The sequence below is a fragment of the Bufo gargarizans genome, chromosome 1, assembly GCF_014858855.1.
Source record: "Bufo gargarizans isolate SCDJY-AF-19 chromosome 1, ASM1485885v1, whole genome shotgun sequence".
In the NCBI taxonomy this organism is placed as follows: Eukaryota; Metazoa; Chordata; class Amphibia; order Anura; family Bufonidae; genus Bufo; species Bufo gargarizans.
Genome location: NC_058080.1, coordinates 121,234,111 through 121,251,367, shown reverse-complemented (window position 1 = coordinate 121,251,367; position 17,257 = coordinate 121,234,111). Strand labels below are relative to the sequence as shown.

Genomic DNA, 17,257 nt, shown 5'->3' with positions numbered 1-17,257 from the left:
GGAAAACATGTTATCTGTTGGTATAATGGTAGATTTGTAGAAGTAGGATAACAGTAGGTTAGCTCTATTGTTTTATCGATGGGACTAGATAAAGGTATCTAAGAAGAGCATTGCACTTATCAGTGTAATGTATGAAGCTATAAATTACTCTCTCTGGTCACAGTGAATGGTCTGACTGAGAAAGTCAAGCAAGGCTGTCTGCTGTGCTAAAAGTCCAAACAGAGGCGGAAAGCCGAGAGCCAGTACAGGAAGTAGAACACAAGAACTGACTCATATCCAGAAAGCTCATCCCCCAAAAGCTGAATACCTGGTTTGAGTCCTGCAGTGAGCTTCACATCCTTGATGACCGTGTCCTCCTGAGACTGTATGGTAATCATCAAGCAGTACATCTCATTATTTAGCGCTGGCGGCTCATGGCGCAGTTGCATGGAGACTTTAGGTACTCTGGAAATAACCCTGCAAATCAAAAACATATTCATTTGAAGCTTGAGCTGGTGAAGTAAGAGAATGAGATATTCCATGATGCTTATCACTTACATGGTGTTGGCTTGGATTATGATGCTATCCCAGTGCACTTCAGTATCAGGTAGCTTAGGCCTGCGTTTAAAGGAGCGAGCGGCCTGGATGGCTTCCTGAGCTGAGGCAGCATCTCCTCCACCACCCCTCCAGTTCAGAATGACACAGCGGCCTGTCTCACTGCCCAGGATTAGATCTACGGATGTTATCTGCACAGTGGAGAAAAGAACCCTTATTGTTTTGTCCTAAATTCCGTGCGGATACGATTGATTTTATCAATTCCGAGTTAGATCTACTTCTGCTCTCACTCACCTCAATCTTCTTACCAACATCTTCCGTTTTAGCAACAAACTTGAAGGTGAACTTTCTGGTTTTTCCAGGCACCAGGCACATGGTTCCTTGTGCTGACTGCTCCAGTATATCGCTGGACTGGTACTGCTCTTCAACCACACAGTACTGGTTGTATTCCTTTCCAAAAAAATGCAACACATGTGTCACAATATTAGTCTCTGCTCACATTTTGTTGGTCAATTCTTCTTCTCTGCAACTTTAATGACACCAAACTTTTTATGTTCCTTTACTGTTAGATGCAATGGTTTCTAAACTCACATGCGTCCACCTTGCGTGTACTAAAACATGAGGACATAGTGTTATTTCATAATGAATTGCTCATATACAGAGCAAGTCATGTGTATGGAAATGATGTCCATTGTCACTGCCCTCATTCTGTAGGCTATGGATTGCCATTTACCACAGTAAAGTCACCATAAAGGACCCAGGCAACTGTCTACCGTCTCATGAAAGCTACGAGGGACAAACAGTGGCGGCTTCAACGAGTTCTCACTCTTCTTAAATTTCTATGGCACATTTTATGGCATTGGTCCCTTGAGTTTCCATATTCCCCATTCTTTTTAGAATGCAGACTGATGACTTCACCGCCATGAATACACCGTCGATATACCATATAGGCTTTTGGTAACAAAAAACAAACAAAAAACCTCCTTCAGTGTAACTGAACTTGTATATATCACCTGGTTGCAGAATCCAACACAGAGCTTGGAGAAGCGGATAGGATGTGGGCAATCCGTTTTTAAATAGATGCACAGCTCCACCGGTGTATCGACATGAAAACTTGGTGCCAGGAACTTGGCCTTGCATTGTACTGCACAGCAAAAGTTTAAAAAAAAACACGGAAAGGTTCAGATCAGAACACATCCAAGTACCCTATGACACAAAGCATACAGAAGTCTGCACCATCTCACGTACCAAATGGAACAAAGTCTTGCACTTCAATGGTAAACATATTACTGCCCGCCAGGGACACCCTGTCTGCCCACAAGCGTTGCGCCAGTTTCACCATGGATGCATCACAGTCTGGCTCTGGATCAGGACTCTCATTCTGCACATGATGGAATAAAATATTAGCACTTTTGGGTCTACATAGAAAATTCTGCTCAGTTTTTGCAGTGCAGTCAACTCACCATTAACACCATAATTAAGTTCTTTTCAATTCTGGACTTCTGATCGTCCTTTAACGTTGATGCTGTTTGGAGAATAAAGAAAAAACAACATTGCAACCCGAACAGTTATAGACGTAAAGGGGTTGCCCCACGAAAAATAGTCTACATTTTCCAAACCAGCACCTGGATCTGAATACTTTTGTAATTGCATGTACTTAAAAATGTAGTATAGCCAGTGAGTTATTCAATAAAATGTATAGCGCCACCTGCTGTTTGCTCTTTTTCTAATTTCTCTGTCCTGCTCAGTTCCATCCTTCAGCTATCACCAGCTGCACTACAAAAGGACACACTCCCGGAGAAAGGACACCCCCCCCCCCCCCCCCCGAGCTGCCAGCTTGAAGTAAATCTAGCAGAGTAAGTACAGCAATAAGATCTCTGGATCCATGTGAGGTACAGGGTCGGATCTAGCTTTGTTAGAAAGAGATTATCATATACTATAGGATCTTGGATTTCCATTTTTCACATTAATCATACGAAAACCCCCTTTAAAGGGATATTTAAAATCTTACATATTAGCATATTGCTAGGAGATTGATTAATGGTCTTTGGGCGAAGGTCCAACCTTTGGGGGTCTCCTACTGGTCCTAAGAATGAAGGGACTGCAGTACTGAATGGGGGTCCTTCATTCTTAGGATTGAAGGGGGTGTCAGAGGATTATACATTGATGGCATGTCCTAACAATATGACATCACTTTATAGGATGGGGAATACCCCTGGCCACATGGAAAAATGTGGCCCTGGTTTAATGAGCGGTCCAAGGTCTTAGTTAATCAGAACACTTGTCAGGAAAGAAGCATACATACTAAAACTAGTTCTTACGATATGAACAGCCATCCCTATAGAAAATGATTCATATGGAAGGTAACACTGATCCTTGTGGTGCTCTCACTGTATATGCTTATTAGAACATGTACTTTATAACACTGACAGTCTCCACCTGCTTGAACAGACTGGCTTACCGACAGTTAAAGGGGTTGTCCGTTTGATGACCTATCCTGAGGTATCAGATTGGCCGGGTTCAGACTCCCGGAATCAGCTGTTTGAAGAGAAAGCAGTGATCGTACGAGCGCTGCCTTCTCTTCTTTATTTACCCGCTTGCTTGCCGTCTCAACCGCAGCGGTGAGCAGTGTAATTACAACAACACTATCCCATTCACTTCAAAGGGATGGCTCTTTTCTATTCACTTGGAGCCAAAGCCTTCCCATTGAAGTGAATGGGATAGCGCTCCTGTAATTACATCTGCTCGCCACAATTGCATCGGCAAGCAGGTAAACAATGAAGAGAAGGCAGCGCTCGTACGAGCACTGCTTTCTCTGCAACCAGCTGATCGGACAGGGTGCTGGACCCCCTGCCAATCTGATATTAATGACCTATCCTGATGATAGGTCATCAATTTAAAGACAGTGGACAACCCCTTTAATACCAGGGTGCACAGCCCCACATATTTAATAAAGCCAAAGGAGCTTTGAAATGTTCAAGTGGCCTCCTTAGGACTGAACCTGCAGTTTTAAAAAAAATGGTTAACCCACCATTACTAAATATAAAAAAACAACCATTATTTTAATGGAGCGCATACCTCTTCCAAGCAGCTCCAGAGAGTAGGTGATGTAATCTTTAAGTTGTGCCATTAGATAAGCACATTTTAGAGCTGTATTCAGTATAGAGGTGAGCAGGGTCCACCACCTCTCACTGCGGTAGTCACACATGACATAATCCAGCAACCTGGGATATTAAATACAGCAAGTGAATACAACTATACACCAGCTCCTACTGACATATTATTCAGATTGGAGAAATATTAAAGCGGTTGTCTCATTTCGCCATTACGAAGGCAAGAGGAGACACAATCCCGACCACCTCCAAGTCGGGAAACAGCAGAGCACTCCGGCACTCACTGTTTCAGTCGCTCCCATTGTTCAGCATAGAACACCAAGCTATGCTGTTTCTGAGTTAGGGTAACAGTTCAACTTGCCGTGCGACATTGTTTCCGTAGCTCTCTTGTACGGCAATGGGAGATAATGAAACCGTGAGCACCGTTTCCTTGCTGGGAGGTGGTCGGGACTGTGCCTCACCTCGCCTTAGTAACGGTGAGACGAGACAACCCCTTTAAGAGCTATGAATTACACTGTTTACACATAATGGTGACTATGAAGAAACAGACAAGGCGCAATGTGGGGCAGATTTCCTAATGAAAATGCGTCAGAATTCTTACTCACAAGGCATGCGCCACATATACTTAGGAAGTCATTTAACATTACCCTGTACGCAGAAAACTGGCGTAAATACCATTGTTTAAATATTAGACAGGATTAGTAAATCTGTCTAAATGTAACAGACATTCCAACTTTAGAAGAATTTAATCTGCTAGCAATATGTATTCTACCATTATATTGATTATTACTCAAAAGATCCAATGTAAAGGTTTAGAACTTACTTCAGGGCCTTAGTGTAGTCTTTGGCGTAGTAATATTCTTCACCCATCTGTACCACTGTAAAAACAGACAACAAACAAGACCACCTCATAGTAAGAACATGTATCGGCCAGCCTTATAGTGTACCTGAATATATAATTTTTTTTTTAACATTTGCATAATGGCAGACTTCTTTGTACAATGAAAACTTAAAGTCTACCTCAGGCATATTATTCCCTGTTCCATCTGCACAGCTAGATGCATTTAACTCAGAAGCAGGGGGCATATCCCATCTGTGAAGTCTGCCAGCACTGTACTGCTGTGACGTCCTTTCTCTTACTTCCCACTATGTTTCTTTTCAGCTCCAGAGCTCATAGAACAGATAAGGAGGGGGAAATCAGACACAGAAGGCACCTATAATCTTCAAAAGCTGTGTAGAAGCAGTTGCTTTATCAGACTCAGGATCTCAGCTAGCGTTGACACTACAGCTACGTGTAGGACATGATGTGATGGGTTCAGGTTGTACAACTTCCTACAGGAAAACTCTAACAAAAAGTCTGCACCTATACGTTTTTTTACCAGAACGTGGGGTGCTGTGTTTTTGTATCCATCAAACAGAGGCATTAAATTTGATGTGAACCCACTCCTGAAGGGGGTTGTCACAAAACATATTGTAAATTTTTCAAACAAGGACCTGGATCTGAATACTTTTGTAATTGCATGTAATTAAAAATGTAGTGTAGCCAGTGATCTACTCAATAAAATGTATCCGTACAGCGCCACCTGCTGTTTGCTCTTCTCCTTATTTTTTTTCCTTATTTTTTTTCTCCACGTCACTGAGCTGGTTAAATGTACTAAATTTAAATCTTCAACTGCCACCAGCCGTATGTTCTGTTAGAAGCAGTGGCAGTTACAGGGAGAGAGCTGCAGCAGAAAGGACACGACCGCGAGCTGGCAGGCTGCAGATAATCTAGCAGAGCAATTGGAGCAGTGACTGTGGAGATCTCAGGACCCATGTGAGGTACAGGGCTGGTCTAGCTTTGTTACGATTTCTGATTTGAATTTGTTACATCAATCATGGCCTAACCCCTTTAAAAAAAAAAGTACTCACTTAAGTGGCTTTTCATTCGTGGGCATTTGTACTTCTTGAACTGGGCCACGGCATTGCTGAGGAGGCTGATGATAAGTTCCTAATCAGAAAAGGGGTAACAGTTACAGGAATATTCATATAGGTGGGACCCACATCTATGAGACATTTATGGCATATTCTCCAGATGCCCCTTTAAGCAATCACTTCTATTTAAAGCTTAGGGAAAGAAAATAATAAATCTGCATACCGAGTGGATGACATCTCTCTCTTTTAGTTGAAGTGCGAGTATACCGGCCTTCTCCTTCTCCGGATCGGAAAGGTCGAAACCTAGATAACACACAGAACAGTCATACATGGCCCGGGTACTACTGATGGTGTCCTGCAACAAGACTTCACATGAGAATATTAAACACAGTGTTACACTGGTATAGGACGGCGGAATGATCTGCCCCTCATAGAATGTGATCATTCCCAACGTTCCAACAGAGTAATGTCACATAAAGGTCCCTTAACACAGGCCAATTACAGCCCCAACCAGCCTGATGCAAAGCGAATGGGGCAACAAGTGCTGGTACAAACATTCATTCCAGATGACTGGTCCAACCATCTGCAGGGTGTAAAGGGTCCTATGCATGAGGACTACAATAAAGGAGACCAAGCAAATGCTAATATCAAACTATACCCCCAATACTCCATTTTAAGGGAATCTATCATCAGTATGGGCTCCTTTTTAAATTAACATAACATTTTTTTAAAACTTGGAGATTTTATTTTTAATTTTCCATGTCGCTTTCAGTTTAAAAATAATTCTACAGAGCTATCACAATAAGGTAACAGACCACTTTACGGCAGCTTGTGTCTACTAGGGCACAGGCAGAAGGCAGGTTGGTTTCTACTTCTAGTCCTTCATGGCGAGGGCGGTGCGGAGCTCCTGCTGTGTTGCTCTTTTTATTGGAAAGATTGACCTGTTCTACTAACAAAATTTCTGTACACGTAGGCCTTTTTTTATGTGGGTGAAAATGTTTTTTGGGCTGTAGACGGTACATATATTTTTTGTGGCAAGAATGTAGAAAAAAAAATAATATCTGCATTTTTTGGCTTATTTTATTATACTGTCCCACACTTAAAGGGGTATTCTGGTTACATAAAGTTATCCAGGGGATAACTATTAGATCGGTGAAGGATCTACCACTGGAACACCCACTGACCATACTCACTCAGTATGCCTTGTCTCCAGGCCCTCTGTCCATAAAAGTCCAACACGCCATTGGGAGTCTCCAGAGGATCTGGATTGGGATATGCTACAGAGGGCTAAACATACAATACATATAAAAAAAAAATGAAAAAAAAAATGAAAAAAAAAATGAAAAAAAAAAAACTTACTTCAACAAACACAAAGTAATTTTAAAACAAAGACAAAAACAAGCCCTTTAAAGGCAGGTTTACATGGCCTGATGGAGCAGGCGATTGTCAGGAAGCAAACAGCTATTTCTTCTGCAGTGCTGACAGTGTACCGATGTGAGGGCAGTATATAGTATTCATAGCCATCTTTAGGGAATATATGAGGGAGGCAGGTCTTCACTATTCAGTACTGCGCTGACAGGGTACCGATGTAAGGGCAGTATATGGTATTCATAGCCATCTTTAGAGAATATATGAGGGAGGCAGGTCTTCACTATTCAGTACTGCGCTGACAGGGTACCGATGTAAGGGCAGTATATGGTATTCATAGCCATCTTTAGGGAATATATGAGGGAGGCAGGTCTTCACTATTCAGTACTGCACTGACAGTTTACCGATGTTAGGGCAGTATATAGTATTCATAGCCATCTTTAGGGAATATATGAGAGAGGCATGTCATCACTATTCAGTACTGCACTGACTGTGTACCGATGTTAGGGCAGTATATGGTATTCATAGCCATCTTTAGAGAATATATGAGTGAGGCAGGTCTTCACTATTCAGTACTGCGCTGACAGTGTACCGATGTGAGGGCAGTATATAGTATTCATAACCATCTTTAGGGAATATATGAGGGAGGCAGGTCTTCACTATTCAGTACTGCGCTGACAGTGTAGCGATGTTAGGGCAGTATATAGTATTCATAGCCATCTTTAGGGAATATATGAGTGAGGCAGGTCTTCACTATTCAGTACTGCGCTGACAGGGTACCGATGTTAGGGCAGTATATAGTATTCATAGCCATCTTTAGGGAATATATGAGGGAGGCATGTCTTCACTATTCAGTACTGCGCTGACAGTGTACCGATGTTAGGGCAGTATATAGTATTCATAGCCATCTTTAGGGAATATATGAGGGAGGCAGGTCTTCACTATTCAGTACTGCGCTGACAGGGTACCGATGTTAGGGCAGTATATAGTATTCATAACCATCTTTAGGGAATATATGAGGGAGGCAGGTCTTCACTATTCAGTACTGCACTGACAGTGTACCGATGTTAGGGCAGTATATAGTATTCATAGCCATCTTTAGGGAATATATGAGGGAGGCAGGTCTTCACATTTCAGTACTGCACTAACAGTGTACCGATGTGAGGGCAGTATAAGTATTCATAGCCATCTTTAGGGAATATATGAGTGAGGCAGGTCTTCACTATTCAGTACTGCGCTAACAGTGTACCGATGTGAGGGCAGTATATAGTATTCATAACCATCTTTAGGGAATATATGAGTGAGGCAGGTCTTCACTATTCAGTACTGCGCTGACAGTGTACCGATGTGAGGGCAGTATATAGTATTCATAACCATCTTTAGGGAATATATGAGGGAGGCATGTCTTCACTATTCAGTACGGCGCTGACAGTGTACCGATGTGAGGGCAGTATATAGTATTCATAACCATCTTTAGGGAATATATGAGGGAGGCATGTCTTCACTATTCAGTACTGCGCTGACAGTGTACCGATGTAAGGGCAGTATATGGTATTCATAACCATCTTTAGGGAATATATGAGGGAGGCATGTCTTCACTATTCAGTACTGCGCTGACTGTGTACCGATGTTAGGGCAGTATATAGTATTCATAACCATCTTTAGGGAATATATGAGGGAGGCATGTCTTCACTATTCAGTACTGCACTGACAGTGTACCGATGTTAGGGCAGTATATAGTATTCATAACCATCTTTAGGGAATATATGAGGGAGGCATGTCTTCACTATTCAGTACTGCGCTGACTGTGTACCGATGTTAGGGCAGTATATAGTATTCATAGCCATCTTTAGGGAATATATGAGGGAGGCATGTCTTCACTATTCAGTACTGCGCTGACTGTGTACCGATGTTAGGGCAGTATATAGTATTCATAACCATCTTTAGGGAATATATGAGGGAGGCATGTCTTCACTATTCAGTACTGCGCTGACTGTGTACCGATGTTAGGGCAGTATATAGTATTCATAACCATCTTTAGGGAATATATGAGGGAGGCATGTCTTCACTATTCAGTACGGCGCTGAACAGTGAAGATGGGCTGCTCACTGTCAAAAAACAACTTCAGGGTCAGATGTTTCTTTAAAAAGATCCAAAATCAATAAATAAAATGTTTATCATCAATTTCCCTTCACACTTAATACAAAAATGGCAGTTACACCTAAACAGTAAAATTACGTGATGAAAGCCTTACATCATGGTTACACAGAAGGCCTGCTAGGTGCTTGCGCTCCTGCGCATAATATGCAGCCTGCTGGTAATAGAATCCCGGATTCTGGGTTTGAATGGCAGTCAGCCCGAGTTTAATAGCCTCATCAAATAAATCTCCAAAAGCCTGGAACCTTTAAAACACACAAATGACATTACACCACACAGAATATATAATATCGATATTAAATCAGATAATGCAGTCACGTAGAGGGGTCCATACTGTTTAGACATCCAGGCCGCATGTTCGAAGGACAATTCGGCACTGCCTATCTTCTTCTTGCACAAATCTATGTGCTTTCTGAACTGTGCAATGGCATCTAGAGGAGTGTTGTGCTGGAAACACAGGCGGCAGATCTACAGCAGGAAGGAAGAGATGATGACCGTAAGACAGTCTCCACTGCAGCGCGTGACCGTACTCTGACTCTCCGAATCATACCGCGTCTTTGGTGTGGACTGGACGTCTGTCTCTCTATTCCCTTCTAAGAGGGTCTCATTGCGAGTCTCACAAGGATGAATGCAGAGACAGACATCAAGCCCACACCGAAGATGCTGCATCCTTGGCAAGCAAATGATATACATTACAATCATATCAAAGAACGATATTTTCCTAGAGTGATTCTTTAAAGGGAGTCTTTTACCTAAAATCACCCTTATAGAACACCAACATCAGGATCGCCATTACATTCCCCATATTAGAATGCTACCTTCCATATAGCTGTCCATTGCTGATTTTCTAAAAAAAACACTTTTATTTAATATGGTAATTAGCTTCTGAAGGTGCCAAGGGGTGGTGTTGATGCAGCCGTTGCCCAGGCCCCTCGTCGCTTTTCATATGAAACCCCTCCCCTTTCACCCCTATAGCCCACCCTAGGTTCTTCTGATTACGTCCTCCTCTTAGTGAGAAATCCAGTGCCAATGCCGTTCAACAGATTCGCCGAGCCTGCGCACTTCATTCCCCATAATGGGCAGAGGCACAAGAGCGTTTAATGTGCATGTGCCGGCCCGTACATCCCGATCTAGCCAGCCTTGTGCCTCTGCCCATAATGGGGAATTAAGTGCTCAGGCGCGGCGAATCCGTTTAACGGCGCTGGATTCAGTTGTTCCGTTTTTTCCGTGCGGGTGCAATGTGTTTTGATGTTTTTTTCACGCACGTGATAAAAAACCTGAAGGTTTACAAACAAAATCTCCTAGCAACCATCAGTGAAAAACGCATTGCATCCGCACTTGCTTCCGGATGCAGTGCGTTTTTCACTGAAGCCCCATTCACTTCTATAGGGCCAGGGCTGCAGGAAAAACGCAGAATATAGAACATGCTCAGTTTTTCACTCAACGCAGAACTGATGCGTGAAAAAAAACGCTGATGTATTCAGACCCATTGAAATGAATGGGTCTAGATTCAGTGCGGGTGCTATGTGTTCAAGTCACGCATTGCACCTGCGCGGAAAACTCGCTCGTGTGCAAGGGGCCTAACAGTTTTGCCTGGAGTCTTCCTTTAACCCTTTTAGGCCTAGGCCAGTCTCCATTTTTGCACATCATTTTTTATTTTTTATTTTATTTTTATTTTTAACTCCCAGCCTTCCCGCGGCCATAGCTTTTTATTTTTCCATTTACACCGCTGTATGAGGGCTTTTTTTTTTGCAGGCTAAGTTGTATTTTCTCCTGGCACCATTTAATATTGCCTATGATCTATTGGGAAGCTGGGAAAAAAAATCCAAATGGGGTGGAATTGAGAAAAATGAAATTCCATCACAGTTTTATGGGTTTTTTTTTTTACAATGTTCCCTATGCGGTAAAACTGACTTGTTACCTTCATTCTCTGGGTCAGTAGGACACATATATATAGGTTTGCTTGTGTTTTAAAACAACTTTGGAAAAAATGTATTTATTCTGACTCCTAGAACTTTTTATAGTTGTCTACAGAGCAGTGTGGAGCTCATTTTTGGCGTCTATAGTTTTTATATTTAACCATTTTGGATTGTGTACGACTTTTTTATCACTTTATTAAATTGTTGGGGGAGGTAAAGCAACCAAAAATGGTGGAATGGTCATTTTGATTTTTTTCCCCGTTATGGCCTTCACCGTACGGGATAAATACATTTATATTTTAATACTTAGGGAGTTTTTAGGACAAGGCGATGCCTATCATCTTTATTCCTATTTTAATTACCGGTATGGCTTTAACGCTGCAGGCTATAGAACATTCTGTGTATTCCAATGGCTGCCACCTGCAGGCCTCCAAAAAAACTACAGCTGTGGCAGACTGGGATTCATCAGCGGGACCAAGCCTAGCACAGCAAAGGAACAGCTTCTCCGATCGCAGACATTAGCCCCAGTGTTTGCTGTTTGAAACAACAGAAATATGGCGGCTATGGCAGCAGCTCTGCTTGCGAGTGTGCACAAATTTTAAAGAAGTCTGTTTAACCACACATGTATGACGGCGGTCCTGAAGCGATTAAATCCTTTGTTGTGACCTTCCACAACTGTATGCACTGCACCATTGCTTTGTCCACTTTTTGGTTAGGGCCCATTTACACATCATAATAATTACCCAGTGTGTATGAAGAAAAATACAAAAGACGAAACCGTCATTTAGATTTGATCTTCATAGTTATGCGCTATAAAAGTTATTACAGACATGACTGGTCGCAGCTACAGCTACAGCCGGGAATGCTGCATTGCGCATGCATCTGTGGAAAGCTGTAGGTATGCAACTGAGGAAGAGTTTCCTCCCTGTCGACACCTAGCGATGTCCTGATGGAAACGGCCATCAAATCCTCACTTCAAGATCATTTTCAAAGTTTAGATTAGGCTACTTTCACACTAGCGGCACGGACCTCCGGTAGGCTATTCCGTCGGGTGAACAGCCTGTCGGATGTGTCCTGCCGCTAGTGAACATGTGCCCCCGGACTGCCGCTCTGGCGGAGGCACGGCGAGAGGCTGCCAGAATAAATGTCAAACATGCCATCGTTTTATTCCAGCAGCCTCTCGCCGTGCCACTGCTGGAACTTCGCCCCATTATAGTCAATGGGGACGGAGCGGCAGTCCGGGGGCACGCGTTCACTAGCGGCAGGACGGATCAGACAGGCTGTTCACCCGACGGAATAGCCTGCCGGAGGTCTGTGCCGCTAGTGTTAAAGTAGCCCTAGGCGGCATGGAAGAAGATGACTCAAGAACTTGAAAAAGAAATGGCTTTCAGTTACTACCCTTCAACTAAAAGAGAAGCAGTGTCTGGAAATCCACTGTGCACGTGTCCCACCTCACTGGTATGAGATATAAATTGCTTTTCCAACAAAAATTTTGTTAAAAGAAACAAAATAAATTGCTAGAGCAGAAATAACAGGCAATCAAAGGGTCAAAGAGGAGTAGGATTTGTCAATGTCCAGTAGAAATGTCAGACACCAGGATGAGCAGGAGGAGGCCTCAGTGTGAAACACCTAGCATGGAAAGAATCAGATGTCTGTACAACGGCTCAGTTACTGAGAAGTCGGCTCACCTTATAGTTTATGAAGCCAGCCATCGTCTTGATTTCCAGCATGTTGGTTTCATGAGACCTCAGTTCATGCACCAAGTTATAAGCGGTCCTGTAGTTCCTAAGCACAAACGTATTCAGTTACAAGAAAATAAACGCCACATTTCTAATATCCATCTCGCCTAAACTAAAAGATGATGAAGATTTTACTCCTGCGCAGGATTCATGCGTGATGTAAGCACAGCACTGGAAATTGTATTTTACATACATTTACATCTGCTGTGTTATTAGGCGCTTACTTTAAGGCATTCTGTGTATCCTGCTTCAGTTCACTGAAAAATCCAATCTTGAACTGATGCCTCACGAACAGGAGCTGGAAGAGAAAACACACGACAAGCTGTGCATTAGTGACACGTCCAAAGGTTACCAATATGGAAAGGGGTTGACAATCCCTGGGATCTGGCTGAAATAAAGAAGTAAGTACAGTACCTACCTGACAGATCCCACACTGCTGCTCCAGTTCTCCTGGGCGCTATTTACCTGGCTGCAGCGGTGACGTCGTGTCAGCAACATGTGACAGACGCAACCAATCACTGGCCTTTACTCATGCGTTAAAAAGGCTGTCCCACATAAAACACGTATCACCTGTCTAACTACTGGAATCCTCACCGATCATAAGACTGGGGGTCTGAGTCCCCTGTGTGAATGGATTGGTTGTGTGCATACAGACCACCACTCTATTCACTTCATTATAATGTATCTCACTCTATCATATGCATAGGGATCTCATCAAGATACCCTCTGCCTATTTTAAACATGACATGAACGTCCTAATATGGTACAAGCAATGTACGACAAGATAGTCTTGTACTGTACCTGTGACAAATTCTAATTTGTCTATAAACATACCTGGTGAGTGGTTTTATTTAAGAACTCCTTGTGGGACTTTATCCTTCGGATTTCGGAGTAGTAGTAGGTTTGTGCAGTGTTCATAAAAAGCATTCTCCAATCTAAAGGGGCAAAAATACGTAAAAACAGTAGTCATTTCAGTTGTCAGGAAATATCAAGTTCAGGTCGCCAAGTCTATGATTTAGCATGAGAAGGGCAGACCCAGAACAGAGACTGTGATCTGGAGTTAACCACGGAGAACATCTAGCAATTTGATAGTTTACGGGTATTCATATAATCATAGAGAGCCCCTACATGCAATACACCTCAATGGCATGAAGAAGGCAATGTATAAGAGTAGAAAAACCAAATGATACACTTAAATGTGCCAGCAATTAGAATAATGTCCATTATACTGGTGCATGTTAGCACAGTATACAGTTACTTACCGGATGATATAGCCCACCAGGTGATCAGTGTGTGGCAACACGAAGAGAGACTTCCCCGACAGGTCACAGGCATTGCACAGGGCAGCAGCTCTTTCCGAAGCAATCAGATCTTCACCTGCACATGGAAATGTATAGCTGATTGCCAGTAAAGTAACTGCCGTCTTATTTTTATTTGTGAAAAGTACAGGTGAAACGTGAAAAGTTAGAATATCGAGCAAAAGTTCATATATTTCAGTAATGCAAATTAAAAGGTGAAACTAACATATGAGATAGGCTCGTTACATGCAAAGCGAGATATTTCAAGCCTTTATTTGTTATAATTTGGATGATTATGGATTACAGTTTATGAAACCCTAAAGTCACAATCTCAGAAAATTAGATTATTACATGAAATCAATTAAAAAAAAGTATGTTAAATAGAAAAATGTAGGACCTATGCAAAGTATAATCATGCATATGTACTCAGCACTTGGTTTGGGCCCCACGTGGCATGGATGCCATCAGCCTATGGCACTGCTGAGGAGTTATGGAAGACCAGGATGCTTCAGCCTTCAGCATTGTTCGGTTTCATGTCTCTCATCTTTCTCTTGGCAATGCCCCGTAGATTCTCTATGGGGTTCAGGTCAGGCGAGTTTGCTGGCCAATCAAGCACAGTAATCCCAGGGTCATTGAACCAGGTTTTGGTACTTTTGGCAGTGTGGGCAGGTGCCAAGTCCTGCTGGAAAATGAAGTCACCATCTCCATAAAGCTCGTCTGTGGAAGGAAGCATGAAGTGCCCCAAAATCTCCTGGTAGACGGCTGCGTTGACTCTGGACTTAATGAAGCACAGTGGACCACCACCAGCAGATGACATGGCACCCCAACACAGACTGTGGAAACTTCACACTGGACTTCTAGCATCTTGCATTGTGTGCCTCTCCATTCTTCCTCCAGACTCTGGCTCCTTGGTTTCCAAATGAGATGCAACAGTTGCTCTCATCAGAAAAGAGGACTTTGGACCACTGAGCAACAGACCGGTTCTTTTTTTCTTTAGCCCAGGTAGACGCTTCTGACGTTGTTTGTTGTCAGGCTTGACAGGACGAATACGACATTTGAAGCTTATGTCCAGGATCCGTCTGTGTGTGGTGGTTCTTGGTGCACTAATTCCAGCCTCAGTCCTCTCCTTGTGAAAGTCTCCAAAACGTTTGAATGGCCTTTCCTGACAATCCTCTCCAGGCTGCGGTCATCCCTGCAGCTTGTGCACCTTTTTCTTCCACACTTGTCCCCTCCACATAACTTTCTATTAATGTGCTTTGATACAGCCCTTTGGGAACATCCAACTTCTTTTGCAATTACCTTTTGAGGCTTTCCCTCCTTATAGAGGTGTCAATGATGGTTTTCGGCACAACTGTCAGGTCAGCAGTCTTTCCCATGATTGAGATTCCTACTGAACCAGACTGAGAGACAATGTATAGGCGCAGGAACCCTTTGCTCAGGGGGTATGGATTAATTAGCTGAGAGTCTGACACTTTGAGCCTAGAATACTGAACCTTTTCACAATATTCAAATTTTCAGAAATTGTGACTTTGGGGTTCTCATAAGCTGTAAGCCATAATCATCCAAATTATAACAACTAAAGGCTTGAAATATCTCGCTTTCCATGTAATGAGTCTATCGCATATGTTTGTTTCATCTTTTAATTTGCATTACTGAAATAAATGAACTTTTGCACAATATTCTAATTTTTTGAGTTTTACCTGTATAGGGGCAGTGATACTGACCATTTTTGTAATATACTTTCATTACTGAAATAAAAAAAATTGCTCTAAAGTGGCCCATTTTGAGCCCTTACAACGCTCCTCTGTCTTCTGTTACATAACAGTTAGTGTTGGCAATTCTCCAATGTTATGTAACAGAAGACAGAGGAGCGTTGCTAAGGCTCAAAATGGGCCACTTTAGAGCTATTTTTCTAATAAAAAAATGTATGATTTCAGTAATGAAAGTATATTACAAAAATGGTCAGTATCACTGCCCCTATACATTACACAAATAAAAATAGAATGGCAATCACACTTTAAAGTGGTTTTCAAGGCGTTTAATATTGACGACCTATCCTCAGGATAGGTTATCAATACCTGATTGTTGGGGTCTGACCCCCTCCAGTGAGCACTGTTGCCTCCTCACAGCATACCAAGCACAGCACTGTATATTGCATATTGGCAGTGCTTGGTATTGCAGCCCAGGCCCGCTCATAAGAGTCGTAACCCCGCTCTTTAATGGCTAAGAAATAAAATGGTTAAAATAACTGGACGGCTAAGGTGTAAGTGATGTAACATTACTGACTCCATATTGATTCATAAAAATTTCCCTCACTGTGTTGTACCCTCAATGTTCTTTATACACAAAGCACACATTAAACCATCGGTTACCATACCTGGCGGTAAAGGTGTTTTCTTCTGAATAAGAACAACTGCCACCTTGGTGTTTCTTCCCTGCAAGCTCTGCCTGTGGCACAAAGATAGACAGTCACTGTACAATGTGACTGCCGTGTATACAAATGTAGCCATATATACCGTATACATACGTGAATCGGCTTACACTACGCTTCTCTCTTAGCCGCTCACACATCACACGGCTATGTACAGGACGTATATTAGATGCTTAACTCCTACATGAACTCTCCATATGGTCACTATTTAAGGAATTGTGGTTGGTGGAATCTGGGCGATTAGACCCTCATCAGTCCCTCCACCAAAATGGCAGAAGTAGGTCTATTAGACTGTAGAAGTCTTACTCTGGTCCTGCTCTGGTCCTCGTCTAGACAGAAAATCTGTCCTGCTCTGGTCCTCGTCTAGACAGCTGCACGGCTTGGTAAAGGGCTTGTCTGTCCCTGGCAAAGTGACCCATCAAAGCATTACGGTGGCACTGTACTTTAAATATGTTATAGGGAGATATCAAAAGTTTACATCGATGGAGGTCCGAGCACCGAGACCCCTAACTGATCTTTAGAATGCAGGGAGAGAAGACCACGCATATTGTGCGCTCCCTCCTCGCAAGCGAGACAGACTCAATAGAAAGTACGAGGGCCGTGTAGCTCCCGTCTCGTGCAGCGAGGAGAGGGAGCATGATATGCGTACAGTGCCACTGTATGCGTCAAAACTGGGGGACCCTGCAAATCCATGGATTACATGGACAGCCATTCATATGCGATGGCTTCTCTCTGCTTGTTGACCCGATCAGTGGAGACCTCAGCACTCAGACCCACCGATCAA

At 42.8% G+C, this 17,257-nt stretch overlaps 1 protein-coding gene across 1 annotated transcript in view; it reads right to left on the bottom strand.

Moving 5' to 3' along the window:
* The window catches only part of TRAPPC11 (trafficking protein particle complex subunit 11), a 36,687-nt gene that overhangs the window by 14,641 nt on the left and 4,789 nt on the right, over positions 1-17,257 (bottom strand). Inside the window, 19 exon segments of the mRNA XM_044297409.1 lie at positions 308-456; positions 538-725; positions 829-984; positions 1,548-1,678; positions 1,783-1,915; positions 1,998-2,059; positions 3,613-3,758; positions 4,471-4,525; positions 5,559-5,637; positions 5,785-5,864; positions 6,755-6,848; positions 9,184-9,331; positions 9,421-9,554; positions 12,694-12,790; positions 12,969-13,042; positions 13,579-13,653; positions 13,655-13,679; positions 14,007-14,121; positions 16,420-16,490. Of these exon segments, the coding sequence (XP_044153344.1) occupies positions 308-456; positions 538-725; positions 829-984; positions 1,548-1,678; positions 1,783-1,915; positions 1,998-2,059; positions 3,613-3,758; positions 4,471-4,525; positions 5,559-5,637; positions 5,785-5,864; positions 6,755-6,848; positions 9,184-9,331; positions 9,421-9,554; positions 12,694-12,790; positions 12,969-13,042; positions 13,579-13,653; positions 13,655-13,679; positions 14,007-14,121; positions 16,420-16,490 (2,012 nt within the window).